Below are 22,216 nucleotides of genomic sequence, written 5' to 3' on the forward strand. Positions count from 1 at the left end.
TATATATATATATATATATATATATATATATATATATATATATATATCTTTTGGCTGCGCCCTGCGTTAGGGGTGTCACCACGGTGAATTAAGTCGCACAAAGACTTGGCAGTTATTTTCACGCCGGCTGCCCTTCCTGATGCAACCACCGACCACCGAACTACCCACATCCCTCTGTGTGCAGCAGAGAGCTGCTATCTAGGAAGCCCGGGGAGCAGATGGTGGGGGTTAAGGGCCTTGCTTAAGAGCCCAGAGTGCGGCAAATGAGGGTGGGGGCAGGTGTGGGTGCTTCACCTATCCCACCCACATTTTTGATGTTGTCTGTACCGGGAGTTGAACCGGCGATCTTCTGAACACAGACCCACCTTCTCTAACCTCTGTGCCACCACTCCCAAATTGAATAATCTTTATCTCTGTTTAATGAGAGACTCCAAATGGTTTAGAAAAGACCTTCACCTGATTCTGGCAGATCCTGATCATCCACTCCATGGTGAGTTCAGGTTGCTTCCATCTGGACGCAGGTGTCTGCTGCACAGATGTAGAACGAACAGACTGAAACACTCATTCATCTCTGTAGCGATCAGGCTTCTAAACAAACATTGATGTATGGATGTTTTGTGTTTCTACTGACTGTGAAACAAATTGCTCCTTGGGGATAATGAAGCTTCTTGAACTTGAACTTACATTGAGAGGCAGCAACAGCTGCTTCTCTAAGGGTATTGCTGCTGTTTTTCCTCTTTGGCCGTGTGTTAAAACACACCTGGATGCTTCAGAGCAGCAAGCAGACACAACTGCTTTTCATAGAGATGATCAATTAATCAAGTACGTTGGATCAGCAGCACCTGGCTAATACTTTCCATTTGAAATCCTGTGGAAGCAGCAAGGTTATGAATAGGTTTTTGCACACAGGTTTTTAGTTTATTTTAGTTTTTGTTTAATAAATACTGACATGTCCAATTTGTGTTTTTGTATACTTAGGGTTAGATTTAAATACTTGGTAAGGACCAGATCATTTTGATTGTCCTGATTATTTAAACCATAGAATTGAAAAAGTATACTCCCCAATACTTGCCATGTGTGTTGGCGGTTACTGTGGAGAAAAAAAAGGTCGGTTTTGACCATTTCACCTTTTGTAAAGATATTTCAGTCTTATTTCTGCTGATATGATGTTGGCCAAGTTTAGAAAGAACACACATTTTCTGCTATAAAAGCATGTTCTTAAATCGTACATCTTTTATATGCCAAGCAGGTGGAAGAACTTGTGATGCTTGAACATAAACTAGATTTTTTTGTTGTTTAAGCTGTTCCACACCCTCTCGGATCAACACAGAGTGCTAAATGTTGACAGAAAATATGAAAAAGTCCCGATATTTCAGATCCTTCATCTCAAAGCAATTAGAGATCAGTGGTGTTTGATTGTATTGGCTGTCTATACTCAAAGTTTTTACCTTGAACTATGGGAGGGCTGAGAGTCTGTCCTTATCTGACCTGCAGCTGCCTAACCAGGCACTCCGTTCAGAGAGAGATGATGGGATGAACAGAGTTCCTCCTGCAGCATCTAATGTTTCAGGTGTCATGTTTTGGAAGCCACATTCTTGGATGTGAAACAATATTGTCCCTGTTCTTTAGTTTTAAACTTCAATGATCTTTCATTGCCAAGTGAAAGCACCAAAGGTTCAAAGTGAGACATTGAAGTTGGGTTTGTGATACTTTTGGTGTTTATGATACAGAAGGCCTGCAGTGTTAAAAGGATCTTCGACTACCTGCACATATTGACCTTAATAGGTTATTTCTCTATTCTACTGAAAACTCCTAGTTACTTTAAAAAATATTTGTTTATTAAATATTTCACCGAAGAACATCAGCATTATTTTATGAGCACAATGCATTCTGGGATGATGAGGTGCATCGGTTGTAGTGGAGACTAAAACACAAGGAGTCAAGGCTAAAAACTTATAATGTGACTATAAAGTTGTATTTTATATTAGTCATTATGCACAATATATAAGTTGAAACGATCAAACATGGCCAATTTGTGATGTTTAACTCATTAGGTGTGGAGATAACTTGATGTAAATCAAGGGTTGACATAAGGACATTTTCCAGGTTGTCCAGCAGACAACCTCTTGACAAATTTAGTTGTCCACCAAAATTTTTGGTTGTCCACAACCTTTACAGTAAAGAAGACAATACATCTCAAGAAAAAATATAATTTAGTTAGTATATTGCACAATATACAGTTTAGTATATACAAATGTTTTCAGTCAGCCATCTTGTGGACTGCTTGTAATTTCCAAGCTACTGAAAGGAAGACTCTTCCAGGAGCTGCTCGAGTAGAAACTCCACGTTCTCCTCATCCTCTTTCGCGTCATCAGGATTTGCAAGAGAGGCTCTTTTATCATATTTAATACAGGGATTAAAGCAGAAAAAAAAAAACTTCTGAATTTTGACAATAAAAGTTGTCTTGGACAAACAAAAACTGCTTATGTCAATCCTTTGTTTATATTACCATAACTCTGGAGCTAGCTAGCGCCATGTATATTTGCTCTAGATTCAATGCTATTATTAGCCCTGGAGCTAATGAGATAAATATATAGCCTATTAGCTCTGGAGCTAATGAGATAAATATATAGCCTATTAGCTCTGGAGCTTATGCTATTAGTTCTGGAGCTAATGTCATATATATCAGCTGTGGATCGAATTAAATTAGCTTTGGGGCTAGTATAAATTACCTCCAGTGCTAATGCTGTTAGATCCAGAGGTAACGCTATTTAAATTACTGTATTTCTGGGGCTAACTTCACAACTATTAGGTCTGTAGCTAACATGAAAGTTGAGTCATTTCTATAGTTTTCTCTATGCGCTCCAGTTTAAATTAAAGGGCTGAACATCAGGTAATGACCAAAATTAACATTCAAGCTGAATGGTGCTTGCAACAAAGCAACCTGACTACATCATTTACCCAGAATGCATTGCAGCATAAATAAAATTGCACTATCCATGTAATTAATTAATTATTTTTTCTTCTAAAATAAATAAACAGCCTACAGTGTTTTTATGGTCTCATTTTTATAGCTGAAGTATTTGTTTATCAAATAAGGCCTATTGTTCCATCTAGTTGGAGATCCTTTTAAAGCTTCATTATTCCCAGGAGTGGCTTGATGGAATGATGCCCAGAGGCTTTAGGTTCCAGGAAAAATATGCTTTTGGTATTTTTTGGTGTGATCAATATACTTGATGGAAACCATCCAGAGGATCTGACTTAACTTTCTTGTATTTTTTTTTACCTGAATCATGGAACATAAACTTTTAGTATTTTGAACCACTTTAGCCATGACTGCTTCAGACGAGTCGATGAGGAGGAGGATGAGCGCCAGAAACCATCTTTATCACCATCAAACTGGTTGGCTCACTATGTGAGTGTGCTACTTATGGAACTGAGTTTGGTGTGGCTCCTTGGACTGATGAAGTCCTTTGAATGAAAGATTAAACTTTTCTACAAAAAGAAACCATCCAGAGGACCTGACTTAACTTTGTTGGACCAGTATGGTACTTACACTTGGCTTCTGCCTGTTCCTTTTCAATCATAAAGGGTTTGAATATTTGTTTATTTATTTATTTGTTTGAAACGGTTCTTTTGATATGACCAAAATAAACAAAAAAATTCATTCATTCATTCAAAGTATCTTGTGGACCACAGGACAGATTTTAATGAAACTTGGAGAAAGCAATCATCAAATGAAAACTCTACAACTTATTAACAACAAAGTCCATGCTCAATAATCCAGGTATAAAATCCTATATTTTTCAGTCAGGTCATCTGGACAGTTTCTTTTTTTGTGCTGAAACGTTTCGCCTTCGATCCGGAAGGTTTCATCAGTCAAAAACACACACAACAAAACTGATTCTTCCCCCAACAGCTTACTCCAAAGTGGAACAAACCAGTTCTGCTTGTATTAAGATTGTCTCTTTGGTACGCCCCCTCCTCCATTGCCGGCCCTCTTCCTTGTTGACGGTCTTGTCAAACTGGTTGAAAACAACAAAGTCCATGCTCAATAATCCAGGTATAAAATCCAAAATTTTTCAGTCAGGACATCTGGACAGTTTCTTTTTTTTGTGCTGAAACGTTTCGCCTTCAATCCGGAAGGCTTCATCAGTCTACAACTTATTAATGTTTGAACTCAACTTGATTCAAGATGGCTGCCACAACCAACTAATATAAAACATGCTAAAGTTGCTATAATGTGTGGAAGTATCTTAGTCCCCCCCCCCACCACCACCACCACACACGCACGCACGCGCACACACGCACGCACGCACGCGCACGCACGCACGCATGCAGAGTACCAACTGATTGCACAAGATCTTTTTTCAGAGTTTTGTCAATAACTATTTGGAGTCAACTACTGTATGTCTGTTAGCAAAACATCTCATGAAGCACTGAATGGATTTTAAAGAGGAGATGAGCACTTTATGTACCTCTAACAGATTACCTTTTGGTTACAACCCAAGTCAAGTTGGTCTCTACTGCCAGCTGACCTGAGAAAACAGAAAAATTGCTACAATTCAGCCCATTTGACAGCTATTGTGCTAACACTTGGTGTGGTTGTAGCTTACTGTCATTCCCAACACATAACCCAAGTGCTACTTGTAGCATCTATGATCACATTAATTGTTGGAGTCAGCCTAACAGTGAAGCTATGTGAATGAACTCATAGCTGGTAAAGCTTCATATTTGTGCATCTGAACTCTGCACGTCAGCTATGCATTAGCCTTCGTACAGCATGCCTGCATGTTTCGAGGGAGCGCTGAAGGGTGGGGACAGGGAGGGGTGCTTTCCCATTTCACAGGCGCAGGGCTTTGGAGAGCTCCAAGTGCTTCGCAGAGGAATTTGTTTACTTGCGGCGGAGCTGCAAATAACTGCAGGGTTTATATAGGGGAGAAAAAAAAGTACTTCCCCCTCCAGGCAGCCATACAACACAAACAGAGCTGTGAGGGGGGAAATACTGGCTTGTCCTATGAGAGGACAACCACTACACATGTTCCACATGGCCACATGGATCCCATTACTCATTGAAGAACTTTCCAACAAGCCCTCGCTTCCTTATTCGTACTTTGGCAATTTGTCTGACTTTAATGGACCTAAAAACATGTTATTAATCTTCACCGCATTGGCTTCTTTGAAACGATGTAGGAGACGTTTGTGCTGAGCCATGTTTGAAACCAGGCCAAAGAGTCTGTATGTTTGACCCACAGAAAGAATCATCAACCCGTATTCAACTCAACTTCTAACATCTGGCACTGTGGCAGATTTGTGCATTATGCCCATTCTTTATATGCGTTTATTACATTGCACTCTTCTTTTTTTCCAACAGGCATTTGGGAACGCAAAGACAGCACATAATAACAACTCCAGTCGTTTCGGGAAGTTCATTCAAGTGAACTACCAGGAGAGCGGCACTGTGAGAGGGTAAGAAGTCAAGGGCAAACATGATTACATTTTATTTTTAATGTGCTTAATGTGTTCTTCTTATTTTCAGAGCCTATGTGGAGAAATATCTCTTGGAAAAGTCAAGACTGGTCTATCAGGAGCACAATGAACGGTGAGCATTTAACCACAAATCAAAATGAGATGTCTAACACCAACCGCATCAATTATTAAGCAGGAAGTCGAAAGTGAATTAAATTGATATTAAACATACTTTCATCTCTGCAATGCTTGTTTGATTTTTAATGTTTTTAACCAAAAGCAGCAGATTTATGTATGATGTATGATACTTGAGCTGCACTTTGCCGAAAACTTTTTTTTTTTTAGAGAAGCGATGCACATCTGATTGAATTTAACTGTTCGACTTTGCCAAAATGTGGCTCGTGAAGAGAGTTGAGCTCCAGGCGTGACTTGGACAGTGTGATGATGGTTGATCTCACCATAGGCAGCTCACATCTGGCCTCTTGTACTCTTCCCCCTCTGACACTGATGGATTTCAGACTTATAAATGCACGTACATCTGCTGAAGTTAATTTGAAGTGGATCTGGGTCACATATTTTTAAACACTATACATTTATCTTTACAAGCAGTTGGAGACTGGCCACAAAGTGTGGTAGATGTCCACAACCTCCAGTGATGACCCAAGTTTTACTTGGTGCCAAAGATATTCATGGTCCTAAATTGTTTTGACCAAATCCTATTTCCTAACAGTATCCCTGAAATCTCAGTGTCATTTTTTTCACGGAAAGTGAAGTCATAGGAGGGAGTGGATACAATGTCTGTCTACAATGCAGGACATCTCTTCAAGAAGCCAGTATGGCCTCTCCGTCTGTCCATCCATCCAACCATCCATCCATCCATACATACATACATACATACATACATACATCCATCCATACATCCATCCATACATCCATCCATACATCCATCCATACATCCATACTTACATACATATATACATACATGCATACATACATACTTTCATCCATCCATACATACATACTTACATACATACATACATATATACAGGTCCTTCTCAAAAAATTTGCATATTGTGATAAAGGTCTATATTTTCCATAATCTAAAGATAAAAATGAAACTTTCATATATTTCAGATTCATTGCACACCAACAGAAATATTTCAGGTCTTTAATTGTTTTAATACTGATGATTATGGCATACAACTCATGAAAACCCAAAATGCCTGTCTCAAAAAATTAGTATATTTCATCCCACCAATGAAAGACAAGTGTTTTTAATACAAAAAACACCAACCTTCAAATAATCATGTTCAGTTATGCACTCAATACTTGGTCGGGAATCCTTTTGCATGAATGACTGCTTCAATGCGGCGTGGCATGGAGGCAATCAGCCTGTGGCACTGCTGAGGTGTTATGGAGGCCCAGGATGCTTCGATAGCGGCCTTAAGCTCATCCAGAGTGTTGGGTCTTGCGTCTCTCAACTTTCTCTTCACAATATCCCACAGGTTCTCTATGGGGTTCAGGTCAGGAGAGTTGGCAGGCCAATTGAGCACAGTAATACCATGGTCAGTAAACCATTTACCAGTGGTTTTGGCACTGTGAGCAGGTGCCAGGTCGTGCTGAAAAATGAAATCTTCATCTCCATAAAGCTTTTCAGCAGATGGAAGCATGAAGTGCTCCAAAATCTCCTGATAGCTGCTGCATTGACCCTGCCCTTGATAAAACACAGTGGACCAACACCAGCAGATGACATGACACCCCAGTGACTGTGGAAACTTGACACTGGACCTCAAGCAATGTGAATTCTGTGTCTCCTCTCTTCCTCCAGACTCTGGGACCTTGATTTCCAAAGGAAATGCAAAATTTACTGTAATCAGAGAACATAACTTTGGACCACTCAGCAGCAGTCCCAGGCTAGATGCTTCTGACGCAGTCTCTTGTTCAAAAGTGGCTTGACCTGGGGAATGCGGCACCTGTAGCCCATTTCCTGCACACGACACGTGCACGGTGGCTCTGGATGTTTCTATTCCATACTCAGTCCACTGTTTCCGCTGGTCCCCCAAGGTCTGGAATCGGCCCTTCTCCACAATCCTCCTCAGGGTCCATCCATCCATCCATCCATCCATACATACATACATACTTTCATCCATCCATCCATCCATCCATCCATACATACATACATACGTACTTTCATCCATCCATCCTTTCATCCATCCATACTTTCATCTATCCGTCCATCCATACATACATCCATCATCCATCCATCCATCCATCCATCCATCCATCCATCCATGTCTGCATGCATGCATGCATGCATGCATCTTTTCATTATCCATCCTTTTATCCATCCATACTTTCATCCATCCATCCATTCATACATCTTTCATCCATCCATCCATTCATCCATCTATTCATCCGTCCGTCCATCTGTCCATCCGTCCGTCCGATCGTCCTTCCATTCTTACATACATACATAAAGTAGAAAATAAGTAATTACTTACATAAAATTTTAACGTACTTAAAATTGCACATTTTAAGTTTTTTTTTGTTTTAGTTTTGTTTACCTTAAAATTATCAAATTTATCAGCTTTTAAATCGGTCCCTCTGCTTCAACCTCATGTGCTAAAATGATACCAATGATAAACTGCAGTTGGAGGGCACACAAAATCCTCCTAAGGGACGGAAATGACCCAGAGGCTGCACTTTGAGCTCTTCTAGCCTATATGGTGATCAATGATCACAGGTTTGGTTTTGCTTCTATCAGGTTTTTTTCTTATTTTCAGATAATTTCAAATCGATCAGTTTTCATTACTGTATGTAAGACCAGCAATTAAAGGCCCATTTTAAGCACCGTCTTACAAAACTACCTTTAGTGTGGGTGAAAGGCACCTGGGTTGTGCTTTGGCTAAACTTATGCAAGAAGGGGTCTCTGCAGGCAAATTCGGAAGGCGTATCTGGGCGCTCATATCTGATTGGACTATAGGAAAGTGGGCGTATCTGGGCGGTCATATCTGATTGGACGATAGGAAAATGGGCGTTTCTGGCCGGCCGGATCTGATTGGACGATAGAAAAATGGGCGTGTCTGGACGGCCACATCTGATTGGACGATAGAAAAATGGGCGTGTCTGGACGGCCACATCTGATTGGACGATAGAAAAAAAAAGACTGAACGATGGAAAAAAAAAGGCTGAACGATAAAATGCCGTAACCACAGACACATGATGTCTAAAAACAAGGTGTTATTGGCAGATTGTGTTAACCACAGGCATATTATGTCTATGGTGTTAACCGGTTCGACATTAGTGGCGTCTCGGTTCGACATCGCTCCAGTATACTGCCGCGGCGTCTCGGTTCGACATTGCTCCAGTATACTGCCGCGGCGTCTCCATAACTTCTTTTTTCGACTCTCTTAACACAGAACTTCCGGTTACATTTCAAAATAAGAGCAACATAACTGGGTAGTGGGGAGAGCTAAATGTTAGGTTTTTTTTTAATACCTAGCCATAACATTAAAAAAACAAATTCCATTTTGGTTGTTGAAAAATGTGAACAAAGTTACAATCGATTCATAAAGAAAGAAAAATATTAATGATACTTAAACTGGCCTTGGGACAAAGGAGGTTTCCTTTAACTTCACATTTTCTTGTTCAACCTGCAGTCACTGCAGATGAGTGATGTCAGTTTCTGTAAGATTTCTGCAACTGGAGCAGGTATTCTGTTTACTGGTTAACTTCCTCAGCTGTCTCACATTTTAAAGGTCAACCCTACTCCATGTTTCAGTAGAAAACAAGCACATTTAGGAGTCAGTACATAACCAGACTTTTGGCCCTCACACCTGTACCCAGTTGCTCATGCTGCATGATGAGATCAGATTTATCCATATTTTAGAAATTACATTTAGCTTAGTCGACAAAACAATACAAATGAAGACCGTCTTAAAAACCCTCTTGGTTTTGCAGTAAGCAGCCTGATTTCAAACTGACATCTTGGCCAAAGGTAAAATAAAAATCTTTGTGTTCTCAGAAAAGTTGTTTCAGGACCTCCAATAAACTTATGTACACATCAAAGCACACAAGACAGATTCAGGAATTCTCTTTGTTTTCCAGATTTCACATTTTTTTATTACCTTCAAACATACTCAGACAACATTTGATGCATCATTGAATTTGTTTTATTGTGTTTATTGGGACATCCATTTTTAGAAGTCATCGTAGCATCTGTTGGAAACACAGAACATAGTACAGTTAGAGTGTTGCTAGTTGTTACTTAATCCTGGATTGGATTTTAAAGTTAATTTTGATATTTTTTTCACAAGGAAAAAAAAAGTTGATTTCCTAAAGTTTAACTATAAATGAAGGAATTTGTGCATTCAGGTAATTTAAAATTAAGTAATTTCTCTAACATCCAACCCATTTTAGCCACTGAGCCATACCAAACACCCATAATCTATTCTTGAATGAATTATTGACTATTATTGACAAATTACAGACTTTTTATTGAATAAGTTATTACTCATTATTGAATCATTGACAATTTACACTCATGTTTGTGTTAACTCATGTTGCAACAAGGTCAGCAACTTTTGACTATTACTATGAACTATGTTAAACTTTGGAGGTGATTTATTTTGAAAGTCAACATCAGATGTTGGTCAACATTGTTGAGCAACATCTTGGGGTCTTCTAGAGTCAGTCTGAAGTGAGAGTGGTTCCTGACATGGCAGAAAGACATAGATATAATTAACAGCTTTTATTTATTTATTTTTCAGCTAATAACAACTTTTATTTATTTGTTTTTCATATTTTTCAGTTATACTCAGCTTTTAAATATTTATTTTTCAAGTATTAAGAACTTTAATTTTCAGCTTTTATTTTGAAAAGCAACACCCAGTTGTTGTACACGTGCACAGTGAGAGCTGCTGTGGAGGTTCACTTTACCTCAGTGCGTTACGACAACAACGAGAGAACGGTCGAAACTATTGTGACCTACAATAAACGTACTTCAATAAAATGCATAAGTGAAAACATAACATACTTTATAAGTACAATAAACCATATTTCTTTGTCAAACATCGCAAAGAAACGTTACCTCATCAATAATCCTCGTGACTTTAAGGGTTACCCACAGCCAATCAGTGTTCGCCGCCGACAAACGCCTATTAAATACTGTTAGCCAATCAGTGTTCGCCGCCCATAAACGCCTACTCGCCAGAAACGCCCACTTTTGGTCTGCAGAGACCCCCTTCTCAACTTATGAGTATAAAACTTTTGTTTGTGTATTTTATATGTATGTTGTATGTATTTATGTGTATGTATATGTATCACTCGGCGTGGAAATACACAATGACAACAGATATTCAGACTTTCCTAATGACTTTGCAGCTGACTGAGCAAAATGAGACAAATTAAGATTTTCTTAACAGCTGAATTTGAGTTCCTAACTAACCATTTGTTTTCTATTCCATACCTATTTTTTTTTTAGAAACTACCATGTATTTTACTACCTGCTGGCAGGAGCAAGTGAAGAAGAAAGAAAAGCCTTTCACCTCAAGAAGCCTGAAGAATACCATTACCTCAGTCAGGTGAGAGCTTATTCCGTGTAGCTGATTCAAAATAAAAGAAACCGGTCAACAAGAAAACCTGATTTATCCTGGACCATCTGCTGCTTGTGTTGTGATGTGTTTGACATGCTTCTTGTTTATGTGTAGAGTTGTGTGTGTGTGTACTTCTGTCATCAACTTGTCGCTCTCAGTGTCCAGAAACAGGAAAGTGAGAACCCGGGACACAAAGGAACCACTGTTGGCGACTTTTCAACACTTCTTTCACAACCATGACAGACCTGCACCATTGTTTCAAAAACACACATTTTTTTTATTATTGTTTTGAGTATTTGTGGGCATCGGAGGAGCTTTTAGTCCTTAAATTACTTCTTTTTTTTTTTTGACCAAACAAAGTAAGGAGAAAAAGAAGCACCTCAACATTTGTCCCTTTTCTGCATCATTTGGGGTTTGCCTACTACAAAACCAAACGTTGGCACAAACAAGCACATGTTAACCATCTGAATGGAATGTTCTGCAAAACTTGTCGCGTCTTTTGCCTCCAGGCTTTCAGAGTCACGCCATGACAACCAGAGGCCTGGTCCCCTCCTTCAGGATCCTTGTGCCTACGCAGAGGAGAGCAGGGAATTCTTTCCATTCCTCACAGCCGCCGATGTGCACGCACGCACACACACACACACACAGTTGCACTGCGTTCATACCCGTCCTCTCCTGTAAGTCTTCATCCTGAGTGGCCTCTTCTGTAAGGCTCTGTGTTCGGTCCTGCAGCAGCATCCTCACCTGCGTGCAGTCGGGATGCTTAAAAGTCAAGATGGCATGTTGCAGTTGTGCCTATTATTTTTACATGTTTTTTTTCTTGGTTGTTTTTCTCCTATTTTATGAAAACAACATATACGTTAGCATTTTAAACCATTTCTTCCACCACTAGAAATAATTATCGACTTTTGTGCAGAATCAACATGTTATTTTTACTTTTTTCCATGCTTGAGTCACAGCCATTACAGCTACTCTGCATAGCTTCTGGATTAAAATAATTCAGGGATTTCAAATTATTAAATTGGTTTCATTTCATGGTTTGATGTTCACAAAAGTCAGCTCTAGATTTCAGCTGGATATCAAACAATCCTATTAAAACACACACCAAGCAAGGACATGAGCTTCAACTGTTATAAGATTTCTCGCTGAATCAAAGACTGTCTTATGAACCAAAATGAAACCCATCTCATGACTGTCTATTAAATTCTTAGACCAGATTTCTTTTTAAATAGTTTCTGTGGCAGTAGGTTAGACAAACAAGGCAGGCACTAGGACCATGGGCACCCCTCTCAGGCCACGTTGTGAAGAAAGCTTTCCTCGGTTAGAGGAAGTGCTTCTGTCACATAGTTATTTATTTAAAATGGAACAAAATGCCAAGTGCATGTGGTAATTTACTAACTTTGATGCTGAGAAATGGAAGTTTGACCAGTGTGAACAACTTTTCTCTGTGATGAAAATAATAATAAAAACTAGAGAAACTGCATTTCCTGCAAAAATGCAGCGTGGATGCTTATTGCAGAAGAACTTGCTGAAAAACAGCTGAAATTAGCTAAAATACATTCTGAAATGTAGCTGAAATGGAAGACAAATTTTAATTTAGCAGAAGAATGCAGAAAGGACATATATTTGCTGAATTAGGTTTAAACAAGCAGAAATTAGGACAAAAATTTGGAAATTAGCTAAACAAAAAAGCAACCCTAAAATTAGCAAAAGAAAAAAAAAAGGCTGAAAATTAGCTGAAAGGGCAGAAAGAAGCTTTAGCTACCAGCAAGAAGTGGAAGGAGCTGAAAGGAGCTAAAAAAATGTGGCATTAACTAAAAACAGTACCAAAATGGCAAAATAGTAGCTTAACGAGCAGAAAAAACTGAAAGGAGCATAACTAGCTAAAATTAGCACAAATAAGTAAATTAGGCTGAAAGTAGCCGAAATTATGAAAAACTTGAATTTATATGGAGAAAGCTGAAATTAGCTACAGAAATGATAAAATGGTTAGAACAAGCTTAAATTAGGAGAAGAAAGCAGTAAGAACATGTTTGCCCAATTAGGCTGAAAGAAGCAGAAATGAGCACAGAATAGTGGAAATTATCTGAAATAAGCTGAAATAAGCAAAAACAGGTGAAAAGAAGTTACTGGAGAGAGCGCATTTTCCCTGAATTAGGCTGAAAAAAGTTGAAATGAGTGCAAAAAATGTGTAATTAGCTGAAAAAGCTGAAGTTAGCATAAAACAGCTAAATACTAGCTGAAATAACAGATAAAGCTGAAACTTTCATCAATAAGCTTAAAGGAGCATAACAAGCTGAACTTAGCAGAAAGAAGTTAGAAGAAGCACAAAAATGTTGGAGTTAGCAGAAATAATCTGAAATGAGCACAAAACAGCTGAAAAATCTGCTGAAATTAGCTGAAAGTAACTGGAAAAAAGTTTTAAATTGCACAAGTAATCTGAAAGAAGCTGAACCAGAACAAAATGTGAAAGTAGCAGTAAAAGGTTGTAAACAGATCTAAAGATATGAAGGATGTAAAATTAGCTCAGTTCATTTTCTATGAGGAATAAAGTGGCAGTAAAGGCTAAATATTTCAAAAAGCTAAAGTTGCACCAATACCAAAAGTCATAGCAGGATTGTTCTGAACAAGCTGAACATTTTGATACAGGACTTGTTGAAATGGCACAAAAGTTGTGGAACGAGAAAAATGCTGAAAAACGTACAAAAGAAAAATGGATCACAGTAATCTGAATGCTTCATAAACATTCACACAAATACATTCAGAGACGTTTCACTCTAATGTCCTCCTCAGTGAACTCTTGTGTTTTTAGACTCAGACTCTCAAAAGCCTGTCAGAAGATTTTACAATTCTGGTATTTGATCATTGTATTTTTGTTATTGCATTCCTATTCTTAAATCCCACAGACTTGTTAATTTTTGAAACGTTAATAACTGGATCTCCATGTCAAGTCCTAAGTTAATGTAAACAGGAGCATGCAATCTGCTTTATGGATTCCTCATTTGGAACAAATCCTAAAGCCGGTCATTTGCTGTGATGTATAAATAAGAATGTGTGCTGCAAATCCGACTTGGTTAACTCTTTAAAGGCCTCATCTGCGGTGTTTCTGTGTGCGAGCGCCTCTTGCGCACTAGTGTTTGTGCTTTTAAACATTTCATTAATCTGACCCTGACCTCCTGATGCTCAGTTGTAACTCCAACAAGCAGAAATGCTCTGCGCCTTGCAGTTTGCTCATGAATGTTAAAATGTAAAGTTTGTGTTTTTTATTCGAATGCTGCATCTAACCCTGACCTCGCCGCCTGTGAACTCCACCCTAACGTTTGCAGATGAAAAAGACACCGAGACAACAGCACTGGGACAGTTACTATGAGAGCGAACTGGTCAGTATCTGTCTGCGTCTGCACATTTATGGGCAGACGTAGATTTATTGTCACCTGAACGCTTCACAAGAAAGCCACACTTTTGTGTGTGTGTTAGCACAGTTGCACAATCTTCCTCCCCTTTCCTTTTGCTCGTTTGTGTTGCTTTTTGGATATTTCCTTGTTTGGTTTGTCGGGTGCTTTATTTTAGCTGTATGTTTTTGTTTTGGCTGCTTTTCTGGATTATGCGGGTGTGTTTAGTCATGTCCTGGTCACAGTCGACTGTCTGTGTTGTCTTTTTTTTATTTTTGATCATTGACCAGCGCAACATTTCTACTCCTGAGCTCCATTTTAAACAAATCAGGTTAATTGCAAACATTTAGAGCAGCATAAGTTACTTTAAGACAGTGAAATGTACTGATAAATGGGGCAATCCTCCTCTACTGTCCCACTCCGCTGTAGAAATGCTGGGTTGGAGGATGTCAATGATCAAGAAAGATTTGTGAATTGTGTTTATCTGTGTTGTGTGTTATTAACACACAAAGAACTCCTTTTGAAGGCTGGGTTGGATTCTGTTTTATTACATTTTTTCCTCACTTCAACGCACTGTTAATGTGTTTTCTAGTTTTTAAACCTCTCATATGATGTGCAACCCTCATGGAAAAACCACGCGAACTTCACATGTGGAGACTCTTGTCTTTGCCTGTGAAAACATGTTAAATTATCGTGGGAAACGAGTTTTCCATGTGGTTTTCTACCGTGTTTAATATGTTCGTGTGATCACTTGTGAAAAACAAATTACATTTAGGTACCACAATACAAAAAAATGGTAATATTATAAATTATTTTAATGCTTTATATTAAAGATGCACGATATTATCGGCATGGTATCGGTATTGGCCGATATTAGCGATAAAGTTAAATATCGGACATTGGCCATACCATCAAAATAACTCACCATTATAGAAGACAGTGTTTATGTATGTGTGTGTGTGTGTATATATATATATATATATATATATATATATATATATATGTTTTTATATAACTGTTTGAGTGTTGTCTTTATGTTAGAGAGATTAAATTCCATGAATAAATTTGACATTAAACATAATCCAAGTTGAAGCGTTACATAATTTTCAGCCCCTTTTTGACATCTGTATCTGGTATCAGACCAAATTGACAAAGACCATGTAGAATAATGTAGTATTTTAATTCCACAGCAGAGAAAGCTATGTGGTCTCTGTCAGTAGGTCTAGGAAAAAAAATTGATATTGGTTATCGGCCAAATAATTGTTAACGTATTGGCATATCGGATATCGGCCAAAAATCCAATATTGTGCATCCTTACTTTATATAGGGGTATTCATAATTTTATAAACTCTTTCTAAAGCATTAATAAAACAGTTTCTAAGCAGTGGTCATACAGTGAAGCAGGCTCGGTGTTTGGTTAAATAAAGTGCCATATTTTTACTCATTCAGATAAATCATTTTTTGCTCTCAGTGAATTTTTTCAATTAAACATTTTATGGCAAAACAAACTATTTACAAAGAATCACTGCTTGCTGACTAGGTTTGATATTTAAAATATAAACTTTAAAGAATAAGGGTAAACCAGGAGAATGGAAAGGGTAAATGTTTGCTCAATATTTGGCAAGAAATTAATTATTGTTCTTTTTATTGACTGCACTGACACTGCTTATTGTTTATAACAGGTTATTATTATTTCCAATATTAACTATTGTATTTATAAGTTTATTATTGCTTTTACGTGAGACTTAAAGCCATGTGGTTTTCCTGTAAGTGAATTTATATTATGAACGTGGTCATTTGACGTATAGAACATGCGTGGACCAAAGGGAACCGATGTATTTAAGTGTCTTCATGCTGTTACAGATTGTTAACACTTGAGTTAGAGTTCAGGCAGAGAATAGATGAGGTGGTAAAAAGGAGGTTTGATGTTTTTCTCTCTGAGGCTTTAGTTTGGGATAATTACAGCAGCTGCAGTGAGATGTACAAAGAGCAGAGCTCACATTATTGATGCTTCAGGTGACTGAAGTAAAACTAACGAAACCAGATTCATATCAACAAAGTCAGATTCATATTGTTTCTGTTTGCTGCTGAGTAGACTGCATATTATAACGATGCACTTTACTGTTTATGCAAAGACTTCATGATTTACTGGTGATAAAGAGCTGCTCTTCACAGAGTAATTAATGTCCATTAATATTTGAAACATTTTCTGTTTTTAAGCGTCGTACCAGTTGAATTAAAATAAAATCTCTGTTTCTCCTTGCTGCTATTTTAGTTCATTACCCGTCACTTAAACACAAACAAAGCCATAAATTAACGTTCCTCCCAGCTCTTTTTCCCAGCTTGCCAAATTTCTGTGGACTGGTTTTTAAAGAGGGGGGATTCGGGCCAGGATTTTCACTCCATGAGCACAAGTCGCACACGCCACAAGTTCCTCTGCTCTTCAGGCCAAAGTGTTTGTTTGACCCCGAGATTCTTAAAGATTGATTCTTTTTTCATCTTCTTCTTAGCGTGCGTCATTTATTTGGTCTACTTCAGGCGACTTTGCAGTAATTTTGTTTCAACGAAATAAACTGGAAACTATTTTCAGCATCTTTGCTAGACGCTCTGTAAACAGTGAAAACATGCAGGCACAGTTTATGTCAGCAGGGTTGAAGGAGTACTTCTAAACCTTACTGCAACTTGTCATTAGCTCTTTTTGGTTTTCAGGCCGCTTTGTTGCTTCAGCTGCTGAAGTGTTGATCACACCTGTTTACTGTTGAATTATTTCTGCAGGACTGCTTCACAGTTGAAGGAGAGGACCTGAAACATGACTTTGAGAGGCTCCAGTTGGCCATGGAGATGGTGGGATTTCTTCCTGCCACGCGCAAACAGTGAGTGACACACAAACACTGGAGCTTCTGTGTCATAAGGTTTGGTTTGAACTTGTCTGTATTCTATAACGTTAGCCATTTAGTTCTTCTCTTTATCTATGTAGATCTATGTATTTTACCCTGTGTTCTTTGCTTGTGTTGTTTTTGCTGTACAACACTCTGGTTGGCCTTGTTGCTGTTTAAAATGCTTTATAAATAAAGTGGTATGGTGTAAGATGGACTTTAGTAGTCCTCAGGGATAATTATACTTAAAAAACTAAGGTTTAACCTAAATTTAATCACAGACACACATTTTAATATACAGTAGTATACAGTTTTGGTGGTGCTGCTCTTCATCTTGGCTAGTTCACACGTTGTGAACTGCTCCAGTGAGAGCTGGAGATCAAAGCATCATAACAGCAACTAGGGGTGGGCGATATGGCTCAAATGTAATATTGTGATATTTCAGAGCATTCTGACGATAACGATGAATTTTGTGATATAACAAAAAAAAAAAACCCAGAAATGATAGTTATTCGTTTGACAAAATTAACTTAACATGTTGCTTTGCAGTATTATATAAAAACAAACAAACAAAAAACAAAGGGTGAATTTTACTGAAATTACTTTATTTAGTAAAGTATTCATTCTCAAAGTATAAAAATAAAAAATACAAATGATCCTTCTGCTATTTAGATTGAAAAAGTCTGCACAAAATATAGATCAATAAATCCACCACAAAAACTGAAGTGCAGGTGAAGTTTCCCAAAATAACTAAAAAAAATGAAAGCTTAAGATCTGTTGAGCATAAATGTAACATACAACAAAAATATGTTGCCTTTAAATGAGCTATAACTTCCAGAACTTGTAACAAGGTGTCTTCAGCTTGGGAAATTGCAGCAAATATGCAATAGCTGTCTTGGTTTTTATTAGTACTTAATGGTATTTTACTGTAAATTTTATTACACTTTTATTTTTATTAAACTCAATTTCATTTCTTTTATTATATTTTTATCTACGACGTAATTCTTGCGAAGCACTTTGGTCAGCTGTGGTTGTTTTTAAATGTGATTATATGAATAAACTTTGAATTGAATTAAATTGAATTCAGCTGAGCCTGAAGCTTGTGGAGTTTCTTCTTCCTCTGTTCCTGCAGGAACGATTCATTTCTCTGATTCTCTGTCTCTGATCACCTGACTCTGTTCTTGGTCTATGGACTGTGGAACTCAAAAAAGAGACACCGCTGAGCTGTGCGTGTTTGTACCAGCAGTTTAGAGCGGGGTGGGGGTGGGGGTGGAGGAGCTGAGCACTGACATTGTCTGTACCCACTGTTTTGAGCTGGGGGAAGAGACTCAGCTGAGCCTGCGCGTTGTTTGTTTAATATTGCGTGCAGCTAATTAACGTTGCACCAGTACCGACAGGGGGGTGGGGGGTGCGCAGTTCGGTTCGATAGTTCTGTTCTGTTAACGGGGCGGGGCGCCCTGCTTGTATAAGGGGAAACACTGATGTATTTACGTCATGAAATTAGCATATTGCTATATCATTTATTTTCCTGGGCAAGCTTTTTTTACTTTTTATCGTGAACGATACGATATGGCCCAGCCCTAACAGCAACAAGATCACATCATCTGCAAATCATATACACAGAACGCTGAGGTCACTGAACAGGACAACATCCATATCAAATAACCTTCTTCCTTCGCTTCTTTCGTCTTTTCCCTCTTCAGGGTCTCCACAGCGAGTCATCCTCCTTCATCTCACTTAGTCCTCTGCATCCTCTGTCCTCACTCCAACTACCTCCATGTCTCTAACTGCATCCATAGATCTCCTCTTTGTCTTTTTCCTGGCAGCTGCATTTCTAACATCCTTCTACCAATATACCCACTGTCCCTCCTCTGGACATGTCCAAACCATCTCAGTCTGGTCTCTCTAACTTTATCTCCCAGTTGTTCAACCTGTGCTGAACCTCTGATGATCTCATTCCTAATCTTATCCATCCTTGTCACTCCTAAGGAGAACCTCAGCATCTTCATTTCTGCCACTTCCAGTTCTGTTTCCTGTCTTTTTGTCCATGTTTCTGTCTTCAGACCATACAACATAGCTGCTCTCACCACTGTCTTGTAAACTTTTCCTTTGGCCTTTGCTGACATTCTTTTGTCACAAATAACTCCTGAAACTTTTCTCCATCCACTCCATCCTGCCTGGACTCTCTTTACCACACTCCCCATTTTCCTGGACAGTGGACCCCACATATTTGAAGTCCAGTATCCACCACAAATAACCAATTACCATTAAATGTAAAGGTAGAACCAAGGTTCTCAAACTTGGTACCACTGATGGTACTCAGGATCCCTCTAGTGGTATTCAGAAGAATCTTTGGTATCAACAATTTACAAGTTTCAAGTGTCAAGTTCAATAACCACCATAAACTATATGATGAAGATGAATTAAAGCTAAAAACTAGAAATGGCAACAAAGAAAAGTGGTCCAAACTGAGACTGCTCCTTCAGGACGTCAGTAGAGAACAATTCAAGAACCACTGTGAAAACTGGAGGGGACTCTGTGTTAGTGGCTACGTAAGAACCAACAATGTCTCTAACATTAACATGTTGGACATCTATAGCCTACAGTCAAGATGGCTGCCACAGTTAACAGCTAGCATTACAAAAAGTGGCTATAACAGTCAATTTTTCACACATTGAGCTCAACTTTGATGTGCTAGAGTCATTCACAACAAGTACTCTGAGCGCCAACACTATCTGAGATCTGTTGACGTTAGGTGACATCGTACAAAAGGGTTTTTCAAGAGTTCAACATTTCTCAACATCAGATTATCCTTTCTTTATCTTTCTCTTCTAAAGCTAGTAGCTTTGGAAATGTTCAACCTGTCTGCTTCCTCTCCAGCGTCTTTTGAATGTTGCAATGTTTGATCTGTTGAACAGGATCTTTTCTCTGCTGTCGGCCATCCTTCACCTGGGGAACATCCGCTACAAGAGGAAGACCTACAGGGATGACTCCATAGACATCTGTAACCCAGAGGAGCTGCCTGTGGTTTCTGAGCTGCTGGAGGTACGGTGCAGGAATACCATTACATGACCTCTTTCATTTTGGTCTTCAACCAGAAACACAAATATTAAAGAAAATAAATCAGTCAGCATTAAACTGTTTAAAAGCTGTCAGTCTTTTTTTTTATTCAGGTATTGACATCAACATTTTGCATAGCTCACCTCATAGACAAAATTTGTTGGTATAGCTTAACCAAAGCCATGACAAATAAGCATGGTTCATTTTCAAGTTCATGTGACTTTACTCAAGATCATTTCCTTATGTCTATCCAGGTTTTTGTCAGTCTTTTTTAAATTTATTTTTCACGGTCTTCATCAGGTCAAAGAGGAGATGCTGTTTGAAGCGCTGACAACACGGAAGACGGTGACGGTGGGAGAGAGGCTGATTGTTCCCTACAGACTGGCTGAGGTGAGACTGCAGCTTCGTCTCACTTTCCCAAGAACCTGGTGAATTTCTCAGACTGGAGTGTTTGGGCCAGTTTCTTGGTGTTGATGGACAACTTGCAAACAGAAATGTTCTATGGACTATCTGAGGAAAACAGAACTACAGAGCTTTAGAACTTTATTCCCTTTTATGCATGTGCACCATCACTCAGGACTTTAGGGCTTGTAATAGGTGGATGGCAGTGAGTACAAGCTATAAATGACTTAATTTTTTTCCATCAATCATTACATTACATGGGTATTTGATAATGGTGGTTTTTATTTAGGTATTGCAACATTCGTTGACCACTACCAGCCATTACGTTATCTGTAGATCAAGTGATACTAGATGGTTTGTGTTCGCTGTCCAGTCTGTTTCCATATACAATCCTAGGTGTTTATAGGTGCAGACCACCATTTAAGAAGAAGCTCAATATTAAAAAAATGTGAATTATCTAAAAGACATTTTGCTACAGATGCTGAAACTTCTTGACTTTTCATGTTTAAAACTCAGTTAAAAATTTGCTTTTTTTATTAGTTCAAGTTATCTTTATTAACCCCAAGCGGCAATTTGTTTATCAGTTAGTAGACACATAAAACATCCATACTAGACAAGACATCGAGACATTAAAATAACAGTACAGAAATCATCATTGTTCATTGAGAAGCCTGATCGCTAAAGGGATAAATGAGTTTTTCAGTCTCTTCATTCATGGGCATCAGATACCTGCATCCAGATGGAAGTAACCTGAACTCACCATGGAGTGGATGATCAGGATCTGCCAGAATCAGCCTGGTCTTGTTCATTGACCTCACCTTGTGTAGGTCAGTGAGGTTCTGTAGAGCTATGCCCGCAGTTTTCCTGCACATCCTGACAATCCCTGAGTTTGTTCCTGTTCCTATTCCAATTAGAGTTGAGGCGTACTCAGCAATCTTTATTCTACTTTATATACATTTTATTCAAAATGTCTCCAGAAACTGAAAAGGCCAATTTAACCAATGTCTCGCATGATTTCTGCTAATAACTTCAACTTTAAATCATTTGTTGAATTTTTGTTTCATATTCGTATAACTGGTGCAAACTAGACTTTAGAATAGGTGATACATCTTTGCATTTCGTTGCATTTCCCCTCAATTTCCACACTTCTGTACAAAATCTCATTAAATTTTTTAAAGCAAAACGTTTCATGCGGCAAGAAAGTTTAAATTAATGTTTTGATTTTTTTTACATTTTATTTAGGAAAATGTCATTTCTCATTAAAGATTCTTTGTAGTCTTAAAAACTGTTGAATTTGTGTCTGAAGTGTAATGAAGGAACCTTTGTGGTAAATTTGATTGTTGTTCAAATGGGCTACAAAAGTTGTGTCCCCTTTTTATTGATCTAAAGAGACTTATAGCAGTGAAGCATTTTTTCTGAGGAT

At 38.3% G+C, this 22,216-nt stretch overlaps 1 protein-coding gene across 9 annotated transcripts in view; it reads left to right on the forward strand.

The window, feature by feature from the left end:
• Nucleotides 1-22,216, forward strand: part of myo9aa (myosin IXAa) — a 138,924-nt gene that overhangs the window by 43,148 nt on the left and 73,560 nt on the right. For 8 of the 9 annotated variants that reach the window (XM_037691641.1, XM_037691669.1, XM_037691647.1 and 5 more), the window contains exons 2-8: nt 5,375-5,469; nt 5,540-5,602; nt 10,952-11,051; nt 14,390-14,443; nt 17,231-17,328; nt 20,250-20,376; nt 20,692-20,781. In XM_037691641.1, coding sequence (XP_037547569.1) covers nt 5,375-5,469; nt 5,540-5,602; nt 10,952-11,051; nt 14,390-14,443; nt 17,231-17,328; nt 20,250-20,376; nt 20,692-20,781 — 627 coding nt within the window. The remainder of the gene's footprint in view (nt 1-5,374; nt 5,470-5,539; nt 5,603-10,951; nt 11,052-14,389; nt 14,444-17,230; nt 17,329-20,249; nt 20,377-20,691; nt 20,782-22,216) is intronic. The other variant, XM_037691694.1, reaches the window with a different exon arrangement.

This window comes from Nematolebias whitei, chromosome 2, assembly GCF_014905685.2.
Source record: "Nematolebias whitei isolate Nwh7 chromosome 2, NemWhi1, whole genome shotgun sequence".
Taxonomy (NCBI): domain Eukaryota; kingdom Metazoa; phylum Chordata; class Actinopteri; order Cyprinodontiformes; family Rivulidae; genus Nematolebias; species Nematolebias whitei.